General features: G+C 40.0%; 3 protein-coding genes across 3 annotated transcripts; 2 read left to right on the top strand and 1 right to left on the bottom strand.

The window, feature by feature from the left end:
- Nucleotides 1-965: 965 nt before the first annotated feature.
- On the bottom strand, nt 966-10,016 carry slc26a11 (solute carrier family 26 member 11). Its single transcript, XM_062436019.1, has 15 exons — nt 9,902-10,016; nt 9,087-9,313; nt 8,724-8,958; nt 8,070-8,262; nt 7,591-7,676; nt 5,989-6,205; nt 5,458-5,636; nt 5,210-5,282; nt 4,946-5,057; nt 4,176-4,231; nt 3,501-3,641; nt 3,283-3,410; nt 2,399-2,498; nt 2,139-2,272; nt 966-1,921 (listed from the first exon to the last, which is right to left on the bottom strand). Exons 3-15 carry the CDS (start codon nt 8,928-8,930, stop codon nt 1,811-1,813), a joined length of 1,737 nt encoding a protein of 578 aa, XP_062292003.1. The 5' UTR covers nt 8,931-8,958; nt 9,087-9,313; nt 9,902-10,016; the 3' UTR covers nt 966-1,810.
- Nucleotides 10,017-10,103: 87 nt separating this feature from the next.
- On the top strand, nt 10,104-16,090 carry sgsh (N-sulfoglucosamine sulfohydrolase (sulfamidase)). The gene is made up of 9 exons (XM_062436030.1): nt 10,104-10,369; nt 11,080-11,240; nt 11,346-11,451; nt 11,542-11,918; nt 12,135-12,216; nt 12,294-12,497; nt 13,764-13,930; nt 14,037-14,254; nt 15,754-16,090. Exons 1-9 carry the CDS (start codon nt 10,291-10,293, stop codon nt 15,935-15,937), a joined length of 1,578 nt encoding a protein of 525 aa, XP_062292014.1. The 5' UTR covers nt 10,104-10,290; the 3' UTR covers nt 15,938-16,090.
- A 1,173-nt stretch (nt 16,091-17,263) lies between these two features.
- npb (neuropeptide B) lies at nt 17,264-18,276 on the top strand. Its single transcript, XM_062431551.1, has 2 exons — nt 17,264-17,527; nt 18,148-18,276. Exons 1-2 carry the CDS (start codon nt 17,264-17,266, stop codon nt 18,274-18,276), a joined length of 393 nt encoding a protein of 130 aa, XP_062287535.1.
- Nucleotides 18,277-18,443: the final 167 nt, after the last annotated feature.

Raw genomic sequence — 18,443 nt, 5'->3', positions numbered from 1 at the left:
CATTTTCTCTTTGGTAGATGCCATTGTTGCAAACAACCACAACGCTGATGCATGCGAACAAGATGATTATCATCTTTGGTAAAGGGGATATGACTCCATTGACAAATGAAACAGACCATTACTTTGGTTAAAATTACTGATTTCTCTGGGTTTGAATATTGTTGGAAACATTTGGGGTAATGCAAGTACACAATGAGTTGTGTACTTGCATTGAAAAAAAATATTGATATCATGTATTACTGTATAGCATGTGCATATTTGAAACCATCTTATGTTTCTGCATTATTTATTTAACAGTCCGGCTTTGAGAAAGTTTGTCTTTATGAATTCAACAGGTTTCTTCAGAGAAACTCAGTTTAAATATGTACTGTAGGGCGCAAACATTTGCGTTAGAGATAACATTGTGTTTTAATTGCAAATTTGAACCCATTTGCGCTGAAAATAAAACCAACCTTATATAAAAACTAGAGATTTTTCCTACCAGCTTTGTTTGGTTATCCACATCAGTGTTCAAAGATGGTTGGTTATTGGATAATTAAATGCTTCATTTCGGTTTCTCTGCAAGTTAAAGTCCTCCATAGATGTCCACCTTTAAAGAAAATCATGTTATTTATACAATTTTGTTTTTATAGAATCTGCAATATTTATAACTTGAGTGCCTATGAAAAGTACTGACCTCCTTGAAAGTGTTGTCTTACAACATTGAATCAAAGTAGATGTAATGTGAATTTTCTAACACAGATTAACAAAGAAAAACTACAATGCTATTGTTCATTTTAATGATGAATTTGCTGACCAAAGCTAAAATAGGGCTACAGTAGGCCTACTAACTTCATCATTCGGTTAACTCTGAAGAAGCACAAAGGAATTTTGAAAGTAGAACAGGAGCAACACACTGATTATGTCAGACGGCTGTGATTTGTTGATCGCAATGTTCGTCCAGGAACATAATGTGAGATGTCAATTAAGAAATATATCATACTTGGCTAAATCATGTCGTGTGACCATCCAATCTTCTTCTTTGTCTGTTTGTGGGAAATGGTGTCAGGCTAAATGAGCAATTTTGCTGTAGTTATGTTGAATTTATGGCAATTTTATGAAAATGTGAAAAATTTGATCAATTAGTACAGTAGAAACACACATGTATACATATGAAAATGTATGCGTTTTATTCTGTAAAAAATCTTATGGATGTGCTGGTTGATTAATATAATAATATAAATCAGTGTCACAATGCTGACTAAACTAAAATCATTTTGCCTCAGCCTTGGCAGAATTTCTTTACAACATAAAAATCAGGGTAATTAATCACCAGACATTTCCTGTTATAAAGATAAATAAAATGTAATCTGTTCATTATTAACACACACGCCATTGCTGTTGTTCTGTAAATACAGATTTGGTCTCCAGCAGCTCATCTAAAATCATAATATTATTTCTCTAAATTACTTCTTCATTCATACAAATGCTGCAAAATGTCCCTTGAAAATAATAATGAATATAATGCTATAAATATAGTATTACACTTCTGGTCAATAGTAATCTAATGTTGTAATCTCTGAGATGCCTCAATGATTTCCAAAGTCAGGTTTAGCAGATACAACGTTAAGTGCAACACTTTCCTTAGACTGGAAAATGAGGGGCATCACTCCTCCTGACAGTCAGTAAATCAGTCGTTGGATGTAGTTTTCAACATCATAACACCCCAGTTATTCCAGTTCAGAAATTTCACTGATCCTTTTTGTTGCTACATTGCTTTTGTTCAGTGTCAAACATCTTCTTCTCCAAACTGTGATTGGGAATTTCTGTGTCAGTCACTGAGGAGGTTTCCTGACTCCATCTGCTGCAGCGCTGCCTCCACACTGTTTTTATACCTGAAGTCCTGCAGATCAGCGGCTTGGAGAATCTCCAGAACAGAGGGCTAAAGGAGGGAGGAGGACAGGGACCGAGGTGTGTGGAGACAAAACAGAATGAGCATATTTTATTTTGTTGTATTACATTAGGAACTGAATTTCTTCCCAATAAAATGAGATAATAATTATATGTTATCAACAAAATACATTTAATGGCCAACATCTATCTGAACCCTATCAGTACTTAATATAAATCTGTGAGGCAGTGAGGGCTGGTTTTTGTACCTGCAGTCTGGCAAAGACAAAGCACACATTGTGGAGTTTGAACTGCCTGAGCAGGTCCCGCAGCTCGCTGATCACCGTGTAATCAATGACGCTGACATGATGGCAATCCAGGACCACTGACCGCGGAGGAGACACTGAAGGAGCGATGTTAAGAAGAGAAAGATGGGAAAGTAACTGTTGTAACTCTGTCATGTGTCACATACAGCATTCAAAAAGTCAGCGTGCTCTACACAAAGACAGATTATCAAAGAAATCCTCACCCTGCAGAGCCTGAGTGTAAATGACGTGGCTGAGATGCTCCGTGGCAGGAAAGCTGAGTCCACTGCCCAACTCAATCAACAATACACCGTGATCCGACACCTGCACACAGGTTAACACGAAACATCAGTTATGTAAGATAGCATTCATTTATCATCAACGCACTCCAGAAATCTTTTGGTTTTTTTGGTCTTCTCATCTTCTTCGACTTCAGTTTGCATTCTTCCATTGATTTAATGCAAAACAAGAAGCACCTCAACCTCATCAAAAGTTATGTTAGCGCTGGTAACTTCTAAACTGTTTGCATTTACTCTTGCTTTTGAAATGTGAAGCATTTTGGTTAAATTAATTAAACACATTATCACCACATGGACTGAATGAAGAGTTAAACTTGAGGTGTTTTCTTTTAGATTTGATGCAATATTATGGAAATTACACTGGAATTTGGTTTATTGTTTGTTTTCTTGGTTGGTTTGATTTGTTATGATTGAACCACAAGATGGTGCTAGAAGGTAAAGCAAAGACATAAAGCAAAGAACGGTCACAATACAGGTAAAACAGATGAGGGCATGATTACTGAATGATTAAAGTGCGACCCTAACCCTAACCCCTAAAAAATGAAACTAAAACAGGGAATTTTGCACAAAAAATACTTCATATGAACTTAAATGTAATCTTTAAATGGCCAGTATGAAAAGGAGGAAGGATTACAGCAAGGAAAACCTGTTTCAATGAAGGTTCGGACCTGTTTTAAGTCGGACTTGAAAAACTCTTCAAGAAGAAATCTGTTTGTTCGAGTGGTTCAAACATGTTGTGCAGTTTAATCTTCGCTTAAGTATCAGATTCACTCATACACAGTAATGTGAACAGTATCACTCTATGGTACCTTTATCTGGGGTCTGGCCGTGTTGTAGAGCAGCAGGGCTCCAGATACAGCTACACCTCCAATGATGCCGTACTGCACCTGCCAGAAACTCAGCAGGAACGTCACAAAGAAAGGCAGCAGGTCCAGCTCTGTGGAAGGCACAATGGCCAGAGAATTTAATCAAACAAACAAATACATGTAAAAAATACACTTGTGTTAAAAACGGAGCTGACACCTACTGCGTATTCTCCACATCTTCACCACCACGCGGTAATCCACCATAGGAGCTACCGCACAGATGATAACAGCAGCGAGAGAGGCTTTGGGAATGTAGTAGAAGGCCGGCATGAGGAATGCCAATGAAAGCAACACAATTACACCTGCAAAAAACACACAGACAGAAGGAATTCAGTAAAAATGTCTCATTTCCAAACTGTGGAACAAGCACAAACTCATCAAGAAGAGAGAAAGTCACATACATATACATATAATGACTTTTGTTGCTTCAGATGAGAATTTAAAAATGAATAATAAATAAATAGAAACGAAGAGGTTGAAGTGACAAAATAATGAAAGGGCATCCTTCTACCTACAGTATGTGATGTTTAATTGAACCAGGAAGGCTAAAATATACAAATAGAGATCTTTCAACACACTTCGTGATAAACTGAGAACTTTATTTAATGGTCTTTTTTGAACGATCACACAAAATCCTTCTTCTCTTCTCTGACCCCTCAACCACTGATCACATAATCAGGCTGATGCTCACATTTGTGCTTTAACCTTGTCATTGGGGTCCACATACTGGGCTGCCTCTGTTTAATATTAATATAATCTTCTATAATCTCTAAAGACCACAAGAGGGCGAAAGAGACCAAAAACATATAGTGAAACTTGAAAGTGTCATGACTCACTGGTGACAATCCCACCCGCTGGAGTGCAAACACCAGTCTGGGAGTTTACCGCTGTCCTGAATGTGGAGAGATGACATAATATTAAATAAATAGTAAATATATTGACCTCAAGTTCAGGTCAATTCAATTCACCTGGCTTTATTGTCAGTACCAGTGTGTGTGTGTGTGTGTGTGTGTGTGTGTGTGTGTGGGAGGGGGGGTAATTAAGCGAGTAATTTTCTTTTGGTTGTTATGATTTAAATATGTCATCCTTTTGTGGTCAATGAGCCTGCACTTACTTAGGATCTATATCTGCTTTCTATCTCTGACAGTAGATAGCAGATAACCAGATAATATTAGAGTCTACTTTGGCTTTTAGTTTCTTCTTTCCAATGTTCCAGATAGGTCTCTTTACATTGCATTATCTTTTGGTTTAATATGATCGTTGTTTGTAAAGCAGTGTTGGTGTGATACTGGTCTGAGAGGGGTAGTTAGTCTCAGCACCAACTGACATTGGGGACTCTTTTCTGCGCTCAGCTCTTGGGTTTGGAGGACTTTGGAACAGAGGGGTGTAGGGGGCAGGATTTAGGCTGTTTATCAATTTGAGTGCTCTCTTTTGAATTTTAATTATCAGTGTGTATCTGTGTAATTCTGCTCTACATGCATTTATTGGTGTTAAAATGGATCTGCAGATTTCCGCATGTAAAGTTTCTGTTGGCCAGGAAAAACACACTGATCCAGCTGAACAGCAAGTTCATTAAATACTCTCATGCACATACACAAACACAAACCTCCCAAAGCTGCCAGTGACAGGGTAAGCTGACACAAACGAGCCCAGGATGTTGGTCACACCAATTGCTAACAGCTCCTGGTTGGCATCGATTCTGTAGTCGTTCTGGCTGGCTGAAGAAAACCAGAAGGTCAAAAAAAATAAAAAATCAGTCAGCAGTCTGATGAAGCACTCAAGCTATAGCTGCCTTGATTATCTAATGCTGGTGTGTAGAAAAGTGCTTTTGCAACATGACATGCTTTACACATGTTAATTTAGCTCTTACCAAAAGCTTTCGCGATAGCAATGCTCTCCAATAGACCCATGAAAGGGATCACAGCAAGCCCGCCTCCAAAGCCCTGCACACAAAGAACACAGAGAGAAAAACTGGCTAGTCAGCTGCACTTCCTGGGAGATTTTGGGAAGTGAAAGTTGCAACTCAATCATTCATCAAAAAAAACAAAAAACCAAACAAACAAAAATAGCTGATTCACTGCCATCATGCTGTTAGTGGCTGTTCCCTCTGCTCCTCACCTCTACAATCTCTCCAAATGTGACGACGGTGCCGTTGGCTGTGGTGTCTGAGGTGGGCGGGGGCCTGAATGGCGGGAGCCCCTGGGACGTTTTCCCAGTGATAGTGAACACGTGATGGCCGTAAACATCCCAGGAAAACGCGACCAATGATGCTGCCACGACCACCAGAGCGTTACGCACTGACCAAAACAGAAGAAATGAAGACATTGAAGTTTTAAATATGTATTCAAAACATGGAGCCGGCACACTGTCTGGAGTGTACTGGAACACTATCCTGGGAAACAGTGATAAGACTTACTTGTTAAATGTATGCTTTGTAAAACTGAAACACTGTCATTGGCGTGTATGACAGAACACACACACACACACACACACACACACACACACACACACACACACACACACACACACACACACACACACACACACACACACACACACACACACACACACACACACACACACACACACACACACACACACACACACACACACACACACACACACACACACTCTATAGCGGATACTGACTGGTAGCAACAGCCCACACTAGTTTCCTGGCGGCTCTGGAGTAGGCGGGAGCATCGTCAGAGCCCAGATTCGTCTTCATCAACATCAGCATGACCAGCAGAGTGAGACAAATCAGACCCAGGACCACATCACCTATCCTGGTCTCTGGGATCTTGTAGAAGGTGTAGTAAACCTGCTGGAAGAACTCGTGGGGGATGTCCTGGAGTCCAAGAAGATTCTAGACAAAGAAACAACAGGTTGGCTACCAGCTGGCACCAGGAGGTGTTGTAGATCTGGTCAAATGTCAAATTATGAACACAGAGGGTGCAGAATAAGAGAGCTCTTTGCTTTTTAGGTAGGCAAAATGAGTTTGCATAGGGTTGAGCTCAGCAGAGGGGAGTGTGCAGATTAGAACTGTCTAACAGCAGTAGATAAAATCTGAATGGTCTGGGAGACTGAGAAGAACAACTTGCATAAATGATACAAAATGTACAGAATCTCCCCAGCCCCAGTTAAATACTGGAAATGATGGACACAATTTATTCCTCCCAGTTGGCTACCAGGTCAAGCTAGACTTAAAATCAAAGTGCTTATCCGAATTTGATAAATTAAAAAAGTTAAAATGAAATCTTGCTGTTCTGTAAACTGTACACTGGAGTAGAGCCACACTGATGTTGGATTTCATACTGATATATATTTATTGACTGATAGACGTGCAACAAGTTTTTTTGTTTTTGTTTTTTAAAAAGGAACTGCGACCAAGATAAAGCTGAATTATAAACTGAAATATACTCACACTGATATATCTATGAAACCCTGAGATTGGTCAATGTTAAATTCTACTCAAATTTAACCTCCAGACTCAAGAATCCTCATTTCTAACGACGCATTAATTATTAAGATTTTTGGTGCTTGTTTTATTGCAAGTGAAATTACTTGTTAACTGTACAAATAACATAACGTGGGTTTCAGTAGTTAGTGTTACTTTTTGTGGGTACTGAGTCCCGCTGTGAGGTTTTTTTTTTTTTTTACAAGTGAGTGGTGATCTTGGGGCAGGCAGATGTGCATGATTAGGTGCACCAAGCTGTGAGTCACTAGGTACTGTCTAGTTGAAGTAGGATGGATAAACCTTTTCTTGTAGTAAATGACATTCTGTATAATTTGGTGCACTCATGGCTGCTCTCTTGTGACCAGAGGAAATTGTGACTGTGAGCAGAAACAGAAAAATCCTACATCAATGTTGTTTTATACGCTTTGCACACTTTGCATCAGTTTATCTCAACCTGTGGTTACTCGAGTAGATGGTATGCTCCGGGTACGACTGATAAGGTCAAATGCAGGTCATTGATCAATTGCAAGTTTTGATTCATTTTTACCGGTTTTAGTAATATTTTTGTAAATAAACATCACCCTCTTTTGCACAAACTCCTGCCTGCTTCCTCGACACCCCTTTTCATTTTCTACCCTTTATATGGGGTGACAGCAAATGTGAAACTGCAGTTTCAGTTGCGCACCATAAGATAATGAATGTAGGAACTAGTACGTTGTGGTTTTGATGTGAGTGTTGCTGTTTCTGTGGGTGTCTGCGTATGTGACAACTATGTGCCCGTGTTTGATTCTCACCTTGACTTGTCCAAAGCCGATGGTTATTGCAGCAGCGCAAGTGAAGCCTTTTATTACAGGGAAAGAGATGAAGTCCAAGAGGAAGCCTGCAGAACAGCAATGAATGATTTAGAGAGGTCTCGAAACTAAAATAAAAGCATAGCTGAGATGCACAGATTTCATAAAAGCTGTACCTAAAAGTAGTTAAAAACACACAGGAAGTCATAGAAGTGGGGGCAGGAAGTGACTCTCCTGAATTCACAAACTAATCTCTTTCTTTAAATCTTTTCTGTCATGGCTTTTTAAAATGTTGTATGTTAGACTCTGTCTCTGTCTTCTAAACAATTAATTTTATATATATTGTACCAGGTTTTGATACAGGGAGACTTCACCCATTTGGCTCATGAGGGAAAGTGTTACTAAATTGAGAAAAACCCCAAACTTGTGTCAAATAACTGGAGTCACAAGCTTTTCACATGACAGCACTGCCCTTCCCTCACCTAATCTCAGTAATGCCATTACAGCCTGGATGAGTCCACAGAGGAGACTGAGCAGCACGGCTCGGCAGGGCTGCCCCCCCACCACAGAGAAACACAAAAGGGACATGATGGCTGTAGGACCCAGAGTCACATCCTTAGAGGTCCCCAGGAGGGTGTAGATGAATCCCCCCATGAAGGCAGAGTACAGTCCATACTGTGGAGAGAAAAACTTTTAGATTTAATAAACAGGGTTCATTATTTTTATCATCACTCAGTCTATTTTTACTCAATGACCTTTTCAGTTTATGAAAGGTTGTGGGATGTCTTGTGTGACAAACAGTTCAAAACCTAAAGATATTCACTTCACAACGATATAAGACTAAATATTTGCATTTAGGAGGCTGGAACCAGCAACTGTTGAATTGATCAATTATGAAAAGTTCTTATGATGAATAAAAAAAGATTTGGATCTTTAGGTGAAAGTGAAAGCATCAGTAGAAATCTGAATCATTCAGGATGTCATTAGGAAAGATCATGATTTCAACTATTCCACCAAAGTGACAAAAACATGAAGGGAATGTAGACTTGTTCATGTTATCCTTGATATCTCACGTCTCACTGCAACAATGTGATTTTAACAACTTGATGACTCAACACAGCTCTGCTAGGACTCACCTGCACAGGAAGACCTGCTACTTCAGCGTAGGCTAGCGCCTGCGGTACAGTTGTCAGCCCGACGGTGAGACCTGCGAGCACATCCATCTGAAGCCACTTCAGCTTGTACCTGGGCAGCCAGGAGAGGATCGGCAGCCATGCCTTCAAGGTGCTGAAGGAGCAGCAGCCTCGGGCCAAGGCTCTTCCCAGCAGAGGCCGGTCCATCATATAGAAGTTAGAAGTAAAAAAGGAGAACCTGGAGAGGTGGAGGATGGCAGAAAGAATGAAGAGATAGCTGCAGGTGTACAAAGGTGTCCTTTCTTTTAACCTGTTTTACATATTCAAATGAGCATATGAGTGAGCTGAATACAAGATAATACTTACACGAAGCGATTAAATGTCCTCCTTTGCTTTATATGTCACTCATCAGCTCTTGTGAAGACGTACTTGTTGTCTTTAGTTTTGGTTTGTCTCCAGAGAGACGTCTTACACTACAGGCTGAGCATTCAAGAAAACACAACAAAGGTGTGCTCTGTCTGCACACATGCAGCGGTTTGTGTGTGTTTCCTGGACAAATATACAGCGCCATATCTTCAGATGCATGTTGTGATCTGTGTGAGATGGAAAAAGTCATCGGTTGAGCTGCTGAGACACACAGATAACAACCGCTTACTGCAGGTTAAGGAGGTCATCTGAGGAAATATATTCAATATGTTTTCCTGTGACCCTGACCCTAAAGAGCTTTGAGGGCCTATAATCATGTGATGATCATATGACAGCTCAGTGCTTTGGACACCTGTCTGATCTGTTATTGATTTACAACAGGCACTTTTCTCCACAGTCATCCGCACAATATGATATAATAAAACATAAGACTGACTATATGACAAAGAAATATTCCAACACAGTATTCCTCAAGGTTTGATATTTTATTTAAAAACATATATTTAAAAAACACACACAGAAACATAAAACATGTGTTTCTGTTATGTAGGCCATAATATTCCTCTAAAACTGATTTGACAATAAAATGTTGGGGAAGAATATAAATAATTTGAAAGAATTAGTAAGCTGTGTGATAGAAACAAACTGAACAGAATACATTTGGACAGTAAAGAAGAGAAAAAAGACAGAAAAACAAAAGAATTAAATGCAATAAGACAGACATGAACATGATATAATAAAATATTAAATCTTACTCAGTCTGATGTCTTCTTCTTCTGCATTATTCCGTGGTTCAGCTGTGATTTCTCTCTTCTGTCAAAGGGGAACAGCTGTAACCTTCTCTGAAACCACTTCCTAAAATGAATTTGCTCTAAAGCGCTCTAGCGGCTCTCGTCATGTGACCTCTGTCATGTGACAGCAGGTGGGCGGGGCTAATGTTGTTTCAGGAAGTTAATGAGCTCCACTACATTACAAGTCTCTTTATTTCTGCTGGTTTGACCACTGAAATCATGTTGTTTGAAGGGTTAATTTGTTGTAAATGATTCAAAGTCAGACAGCACGTGGTCCTGAAACTTTAAGAGTAGGTTCGTTTTTTGGGTAACAGTGAAGAGGACTCATCATCATCATCATCATCATCATCATCATGCTGATCAAGTTGTTTATTCTCTCTTTGGCATGTTATATTGGGGAGTCGAAGAACCGAAATGTACTTCTGATAATTGGTGAGTTAAGCAGTCTGAAGGCTGTGCAACATATATATATTTTGCTTTCTTACATTTTGGATATTATAATATTGTGATATGGCAGTACTGTAAGTGTTGTCTTTTCCTGGTTTTAAAAGGCTGCATTACAGTAAAGTTCCTAATAAAGTGGCTAATAAAGTGTATATATGTATAATTCACATTATTATAAAGTTAATCCTAATATTCTAAGACATTACTTTATGGTTTATCTATAAATGATGAATCAGTGATTGAAGTATTGGATCCTGAAACTTTTTTCATGCAACAAATCTGAATTTGTGAACAGATGAAACTGTTCTGAATAGTATGTGGGCACTGCTGTTTTAATGCTATACAATTTGGGACTTAATACTTCTAACTTTGTTGCACCAGTTGGGAAAAGGGCCCTATCTTGTTTATGGCTATAAATAAACAAAGGTCAGTTTAAAAAGGGGGAATGTTTGTTATGAAAGAAACTGACTGGCCTTACCTCAACTCCATCCAACACCTTGTGGATGAACTATAATGACTTTGAGTGAGGCCTTATCGCTTATCGCCCATCAGTGTCTGAGGGCAGTAATGCTCTTGTGGCTGAATGGGAGCAAATCACTGTGCACAGCCAGGTTCCACATGCATTTTACTTCACAACCCTTCACATACACACACAGAGACACACATCATAATGAGTCCCCGTCTGTTCCCTTTTCCAGCCGATGATGCAGGTTTTGAGACGGAGGTGTATAACAACTCTGTGGTCCACACCCCCAACCTGCGCGCTCTGGCCCAGCGCAGCCTGGTGTTCAGCAATGCCTTCACCTCTGTCAGCAGCTGCTCCCCCAGCCGCTCCGCCATCCTCACTGGCCTGCCGCAGGTAACACACACACACACACACACACACACACACACACACACACACACACACACACACACAGTTTGACTATAACATCAATGAGTTGTGTTTGTCCTGTGTTCTCAGCACCAGAACGGTATGTACGGACTTCATCAGGGGGTCCATCATTTCAACTCGTTTGACGGAGTTCAAAGTCTGCCGCTGCTCCTCGGCGAGGCTAACATACACACAGGTAAATCACAAAGTGACCTGTTCATATTTGAGCTCAGTAATACACACAAAAACTATTTTTATGTTATCTTTTTCTCTCTCATTGCCACAGGTATAATTGGAAAGAAGCACGTTGGTCCTGGATCTGTATACCCTTTTGATTATGCCTACACAGAGGAGAACAACTCTGTCCTCCAGGTGGGGAGGAACATCACCCGCATCAAACTCCTGGTCCGCAAGTTTTTCAAGACCCACAAAGACGAAGCCTTTGAGCGAAGGCAAAAGAAAGAAGAGAACAAAGGAGACAGAGACAGTATAAAAGATGAAGAGAGGCCTTTTTTCCTTTATGTTGCCTTCCATGACACCCACAGATGTGGACACTCACAGCCTCAGTATGGAGCTTTCTGTGAGAAGTTTGGGAATGGTGAAATGGGAATGGGCAGAATTCCTGACTGGACACCTGAATATTACAAACCAGAACAAGTAAAGGTCAGTGATTCAAAATGTATGTATTTAGATTAAATTTTTTGAGCGTTCATCTTCTGCTCTTGTTAGTTTGATGTTAAACTTTATGACATTTGCAAACAAATCAAAAACATAAACATAAATAAAAACATCTGAATGACACATAAAGAAGAAAAAAGTTCTATAAATGACAATCAAATCACACATTAATCTGGTCTGTCCTCATTCCGTGTACTTCAGGTTCCTCCATTTGTACCGGATACACCTACAGCTCGAGCAGACTTGGCTGCACAGTACACCACTGTTAGCAGGCTAGATCAGGGTATGTGAACTATACTTATACATACACATAAAAACAGGATGGAGGGGATGTCATAATGGTGTAAATTTCCTCTATAGGTATTGGATTAGTTCTTCAGGAGCTCAGGGACGCCGGTTATGAGAACGACACGCTGGTCATCTACAGCTCGGATAATGGCATCCCCTTCCCTAACGGCAGAACCAACCTGTATCACTCCGGGATCGCAGAGCCCATGCTGGTGTCCTCTCCGGAGAACAGGGAGCGATGTGGAGACACCAGCCAGGCCTTTGTCAGCCTGTTAGGTAAGTGTTGGATGGGAGAAAGAGGACAGTTATCTTCGGGGTCACTTTATCTGAGGTTTATATGAGGCTTCATTTGGACAGCTGAATCTTCATATTACTTCAGATCAACTTTTAAATACATGTTTGCACAGTAGACTATGGATTTTGTTCCTCATCACTTACATTGTAGGTGCATTATGAGTGGATCTTGTAATGGTCAGTATGAACAGGAGAAATGATTATGGCATTAAGAACATTTTTTTCTATATATATCATTTTTTGTGAAGTGAGGAAGAAGAAGGACACAATACAAATAACCTTTCAACATATTTGTCATTCCTTCTAGAAATTAAATTACATAAATTTAATCTGCTTTAACTGCTCGACCGCTAACTTCCATACAATCATATTCAAATCTCATCAAAGGTATTAAATTATCCTCACGCACCCAATTATATGCACACACCTTATGCATACTCCTAAACCCTCAAACACAGAGAGTCACAGAAATGTTTTTTAAAAATGTATTTCTTTAATTATCTCCTGCTGTCACAGATTTATCATGAGACCGCACTGATGGGTCCCGATCCTCATGAACAAACAGGGAAGTCAGTGTGTGTGTAGTCGGCCGCAAGAGGGAGACTTAATGATTGCATCAGGAGCAGATCACTGAGAAAATGAGACTAACTGGAAATGATCCCTGAGGGGATAATAGATAAATGAAAATATCAATTAAAACAAAAGTAACAGCAAAAAAAAGAGTAGAAACAGTTGTCATAGAAATGACTGCAGATGTTAATTATAACATTAAATAGACTGGAAGGTATTGAAGTATTTAACTTAACTTTCACTTTAACGTTAAATGTTGGAGACATTAATATCAATATTTGATGCTGTCCTATGGAAACCAGTTATCTCCAATATGTGTCAATTTATGATGAGCAAGAAAACACAGCCCTGTGTTTACTGTAACTTTGTGATGATTCAGATAATCCAGGGAGTTTTTAAATGGTTTATTCATCATAAAGTGAAGGATAATCGAGCCTTCAATTCATCAGAAAAATTAAAAAAATTACCAAAATTGGAGATGCACGATTTTCACTGGGATATTACTTACTATACAATATGAAACAATGTGCTTATTATGAGTACATGTGCAGTACTTAAGAATTCCTTTAATTACACGTTTATGTATAATAACATTACATTGAAATGTGATTTATTATATCAACTGTAGTAGCTTGTGACTGTCTCTCTCTTTCTGACTCCTCTTTTTTCTTGCGGCAGACATCACTCCAACCATACTGGACTGGTTCTCTATTCCCTACCCGTCCTACAGCCTCCCTGGCAGCCCTACAGACCCGGTCCACCTCACCGGTCGCTCCTTACTGCCTGCTCTGGTCAAGGAACCCAGCAGCCGGCACACCGTCTACGGCAGCCAGTCCCTCCACGAGGTCTGTGAGGATCGCTGCTTTCAGACAGGATGCCGTTACCAATGACTGTCAGAAACAGACTTTTCATGAACAGTGTTTGACTGCTTTCTTGTCATTTTACTTTCAGGTAACCATGTACTACCCAATCCGCTCTGTCCACCAGGGGGCCTACCACCTTCTCCACAACCTACACTACCGCATGCCCTTCCCCATCGACCAGGACCTGTACGTCTCACCCACCTTCCAGGACCTGCTGAACCGCACCAGGCTGAGTCAGCCGACGCACTGGTTCAAAAGTCTGCAGCAGTATTATTACAGAGAGCGCTGGGAGCTGTATGACACCAGGTCTGTGAAGGCAACTATTGCTCAGTGTTCATCGTGTTGTTTTCAGATAAAGAGGGAAAAATGTTCACTGTGATGACTCGCAGACAAATATCATTTAGTTAAAATGGTATTTGTCAAATGAAGATGAAGCCCTCACAGATAAAATGATCACTGTACTCGAGTGTAATTGGTGGAAGACACAAGCTCCTCTGATACAAATTAAATAAACCTGCAGCTGATGATAGTTTAGACATCAGTCAATGAATAAAGGAAAAGAAAAAGGAGAAAAAAGGTACTAAATTACATTTTAATACTGTCAACTATATATGAATATATTTAGAATATATTTAGTATATGTATATTGAAATTTGAGTACCCATAAGGACACTGTAAGTCCCCCAAACATTAATATACGATTTAATATAACCTGCTTTGATCTAACAGTTTATCTGTTGGTTATTTATATATTTACTGCATTTTATAGCACAATATTAACAGTATAAATTAAGAGTGCTGCTGAAAACATAACTCATGTGCTGTGTTGTCTTGATAATTCACAGAAATTATACCCATAAATAAAATTAAATCTAGGAAGAAAAATGGGCTTAAATATAAAAAACTTAAGAATGTAGCAAAAAATCATCAGGCCCAATAACAGTGTACTGTGAACTACACTGGACTAAATTAGGAGTCAATAGAGTGTTTGATGACAGTCGCCTGGTTGGATCCACCACATCTGGAGCTGCATGTGACCTGTCGTCCACATACTGTAGAATAAAATAATGAAGAGCTGAACCCCAAACAGAGTCCGATGTTTCTGAAGGGATTCTTGCTCACACTGTTTTCTGTCATTAATCAGATTGAGTTTTTAAGGGATGTTTTTCAGACTAACACACCAAAAAAAAAAAGAGAAGATAATAGCGGTTCAGATCTGGCTGCAGGTACTTAGTTTCAATTATACATTAACTTCAAAAAGCCTCGAATTCTTTATAATTCATGTTTTAAGGCCTGACTCTGGTTTTCTCTGGACTCTTCAGAGCTGTAGTGTTCATTGAAGACACTGGTTTCTAGGAATTAGGAGGTTAAGCATCCTTACACATGCTGGGTACTGTTTAGACTTATTCTAGTAGTTTTAAATTGAGAATATTAAAGTTTGACTTCTTTTAGGCCGACAATATCAATAAACAAACAGAAGATTCAGTGTTCTGTGCAGGTTCATAGTTTATTGATATTCCTTGAAAGTTTCCTAGAAAGAACTGTCATCTGATATTAATTATAGGAAATTGTTCTGAGATTGTTTGAGTGTCTGGTGGTAATAATTGATAACAGTTGTTGTTCTCTGAAAAGAACTGATCCACTTGAATAAAACAATATTTGAGTTACTAACTGAGTGAATAAAATGTAGAAAATCCAAATCAATTTAATGATTTGCTTTTTCACCTGAGTATTTCTGAATCCTTTGCTGCAGCCCTGAGTCTGTTTATGATGTTTAAATATTAACAAACAATTCACCAACACAGGTCAGACCCGCTGGAAACGAGGAACCTGGCGTCAGACCCGTCCCTCAGCGCTGTGCTGGAGAGCCTGAGGCAGAGTCTGCAGAAGTGGCAGTGGGAGACGGGGGACCCCTGGGTTTGCGGACCAGACTACGTCCTGGAGGCCAAACTGGAGCCACACTGCAGACCACTCTACAATGGACTCTAATAGACTCTTCATGGTGCTTTCACTCATCTTGATAGACTAGATGGATGCATACACGCACACGTTTTACTTAAAGAATAAATTATGTTTGTTTGTTTCTATATTTTTGTATGTCAGAGCTGCTTTTAATGCTCAAAAATAAAACATTTTAAATCCCCTTAATCCATATCTTGTTTTCAGTGTAGTATCCTCCCTTCTATGTGACTGGATAATTTATCATTCAATTCAGTTGTCTTTCTAATCCATTTCTATACATTAAAGGTACATTTCCCATCATCCAGACCCCCTCATAATCCTGTTTCATAGAGAGGCAACATGGTTACACCCCATTTAACTGTTTTTGTGATTATTTAATTGAACAAAAGTAGTCGCATCCCTCATTGTAAAAGACTCCATCACTGTTAGTTCTTCTACTGATCTGCAGATTACACAGAGGTGGAGTTGATGAAGCATGACCGGTGAGGTCAGTAAATCAATCAGGGAAAGGGTTTGTATTGATAAAGGCCTGTTTCTCCTCAGCACTCAAGTTTGAAATGAGACTGAATCACAGTCAGTCTGTGTAAAAAGCTGCTGAAACTTAAAACAATTTGGATCAGTCGATTATTCACACATGTTTATTGATCTGCTTGTCTTTTTACTCCTAAGCTGTCCATTTCCACTAGTTCTTGGGTCTTTTGAAGCCATGCACACTGACTCTGCTTTGTGGCTGCATGCAGCAGGTAAGCGTTGACTCCCAGACACATGAATCCACATCTCTTCATCGTGTCAAATCACTTTTCACTTGTGTCCAATCAGGAGTTAATCTGGAAATGAAGTCTGCCCTTTTTAAGTTTATGAGATGCTTTTAAACTTTCAGGACATCTGACTCTAACAATTAGATTGTCAATTTAGGGAGAAAAACATCTTTGACCACTTACGTCACTGGCTGTCCTGGGCCACTGATGTTAATCTATTTCACTTTTGCCTCCATAAGCGTCAGAGGAGGACTGACGTCTCTATATGTCTCCAACCCCCTCATATCCTATACCACACACATACACACACACACACACACACACACACACACACTACCCCTCCCCTGGCTCCACCAGACCATCAACTACGGATCAATTCGGATTGGTCTTTTTTCTTCGCCGCATAAACACGGATCACCATCCGCCCACCTCAAATTTGATTTGACGAACGTCCTAGGTCACGATAACGTCGCACAGCCAGCCTATATAAGCAGCAGAAAGTTTTGCAAACACCCAACAAAACGTAAAGTCGACTACTGAACAACAACAGATCACTAAAGCGCAGCGAAGACATAGTGACAAGACGGTTCCAGACATGGAGAGGTCAATCAGGTTTGCCGTGGTGTGCGTCGCAGTGTCTCTGCTCATCTCTTGCCATCCAGTCGAAGCCTGGTACAAGCAGTCGACCGGGCCCAGTTACTACTCGGTGGGTCGTGCATCAGGTTTGCTGTCCGGTATCAGGAGGTCGCCGTATGTCCGGAGGTCCGAATCCGAAGAGACGCTGATGGAGAGCGGTGAGACAGTAGGTAACAACGCGATTCCAGAGACTAACAGGCAGATCTCCATCCTCAAAAGCATGGTAAGTACATATAACATACTGCAAACTTTATTCCTGTTTAAGCGGGATTTGTTTTTTTTGTTTTTTTACTCCGGTCATAAAATCAAGGCGCGTAAAATGTGCTTTCCATTCAGTGCTATAAATCACATTTATGACCATTCTTAAATACGTAAAGTGTGAAATGATTTCAAGTAAACAACTGTTAGACCGAGATTAGGCTTCACTTTTTATGTGGCATAATAACGACGAACAGTTTAGATCAAAACTCTAAAAAGTTGAACTCGTGCGTAAAAGCGCAAACCAGTGGATGCTGTCATTGCCCAGCAATAAAACAAACTTCTGACCTTTAAATCATTATCTCAGGAAAACACCAGAATAAATGCAAAAAATATACAGGTGGATATGAAATGATTAGGTTTTTTTCTAATGTTCTATAGCATTTTAATTACTGCAACAAGATCAACACAGATTTGGAAAGTGGCTCGTAGTATTATATATACATAAATTAAAAAGGCTATAGGGTGAGTTTACAGGAGGACGATAGTGGTAGAAAAGTTTAATAAAATTATTAAAACCTGATTTTTCCGGATTTTCGGTTGTAATCTTTAAATAGTCTCATCGCTGCTTTCCACCTCCTGCAGGCCATCTGCGTGAAGGACATCTCTCCAAACCTGAAGAGCTGTGAGCTGCTGCGGGACGGGACGGGTACCTTCCAGTGCAAGGCGGACGTCTTCCTCACCCTGGACTCCCTGGACTGCCTGTCCGCGTGAGTCCCGGTAAGACCCCCGGAGACAGTCTCGGTTCTCCACCGAGACCCGGGAGCGATGCTCTGGAAATGAAGAATTAAAAAGAAAGGAACGAGGGTTGGATGAAGCTGAGGGCGCAGAGGAAAACCAGATCATTGTCGACAATGGACCGATGCAGACTCTGAATGTTC

Source organism: Scomber scombrus, chromosome 2 (genome assembly GCF_963691925.1).
Source record: "Scomber scombrus chromosome 2, fScoSco1.1, whole genome shotgun sequence".
In the NCBI taxonomy this organism is placed as follows: Eukaryota; Metazoa; Chordata; class Actinopteri; order Scombriformes; family Scombridae; genus Scomber; species Scomber scombrus.
Note: the sequence above shows the minus strand (reverse complement) of the source record. Positions and strands in the feature narration are given on the sequence as shown.

Coding starts and splice junctions, on each gene's coding strand:
- slc26a11 (XM_062436019.1), bottom strand. CDS start 8,930: ATGATGGACCGGCCTCTGCTGGGAAGAGCCTTGGCCCGAGGCTGCTGC. Junction 6,206..7,590: donor TCGGCTTTGGACAAGTCAAG/GTGAGAATCAAA, acceptor TTCTTTGTCTAG/AATCTTCTTGGACTCCAGGA. Junction 2,499..3,282: donor CGGCCAGACCCCAGATAAAG/GTACCATAGAGT, acceptor ACCTGTGTGCAG/GTGTCGGATCACGGTGTATT.
- sgsh (XM_062436030.1), top strand. CDS start 10,291: ATGCTGATCAAGTTGTTTATTCTCTCTTTGGCATGTTATATTGGGGAG. Junction 10,370..11,079: donor AAATGTACTTCTGATAATTG/GTGAGTTAAGCA, acceptor TCCCTTTTCCAG/CCGATGATGCAGGTTTTGAG. Junction 12,498..13,763: donor GGCCTTTGTCAGCCTGTTAG/GTAAGTGTTGGA, acceptor TTCTTGCGGCAG/ACATCACTCCAACCATACTG.
- npb (XM_062431551.1), top strand. CDS start 17,264: ATGGAGAGGTCAATCAGGTTTGCCGTGGTGTGCGTCGCAGTGTCTCTG. Junction 17,528..18,147: donor TCTCCATCCTCAAAAGCATG/GTAAGTACATAT, acceptor CACCTCCTGCAG/GCCATCTGCGTGAAGGACAT.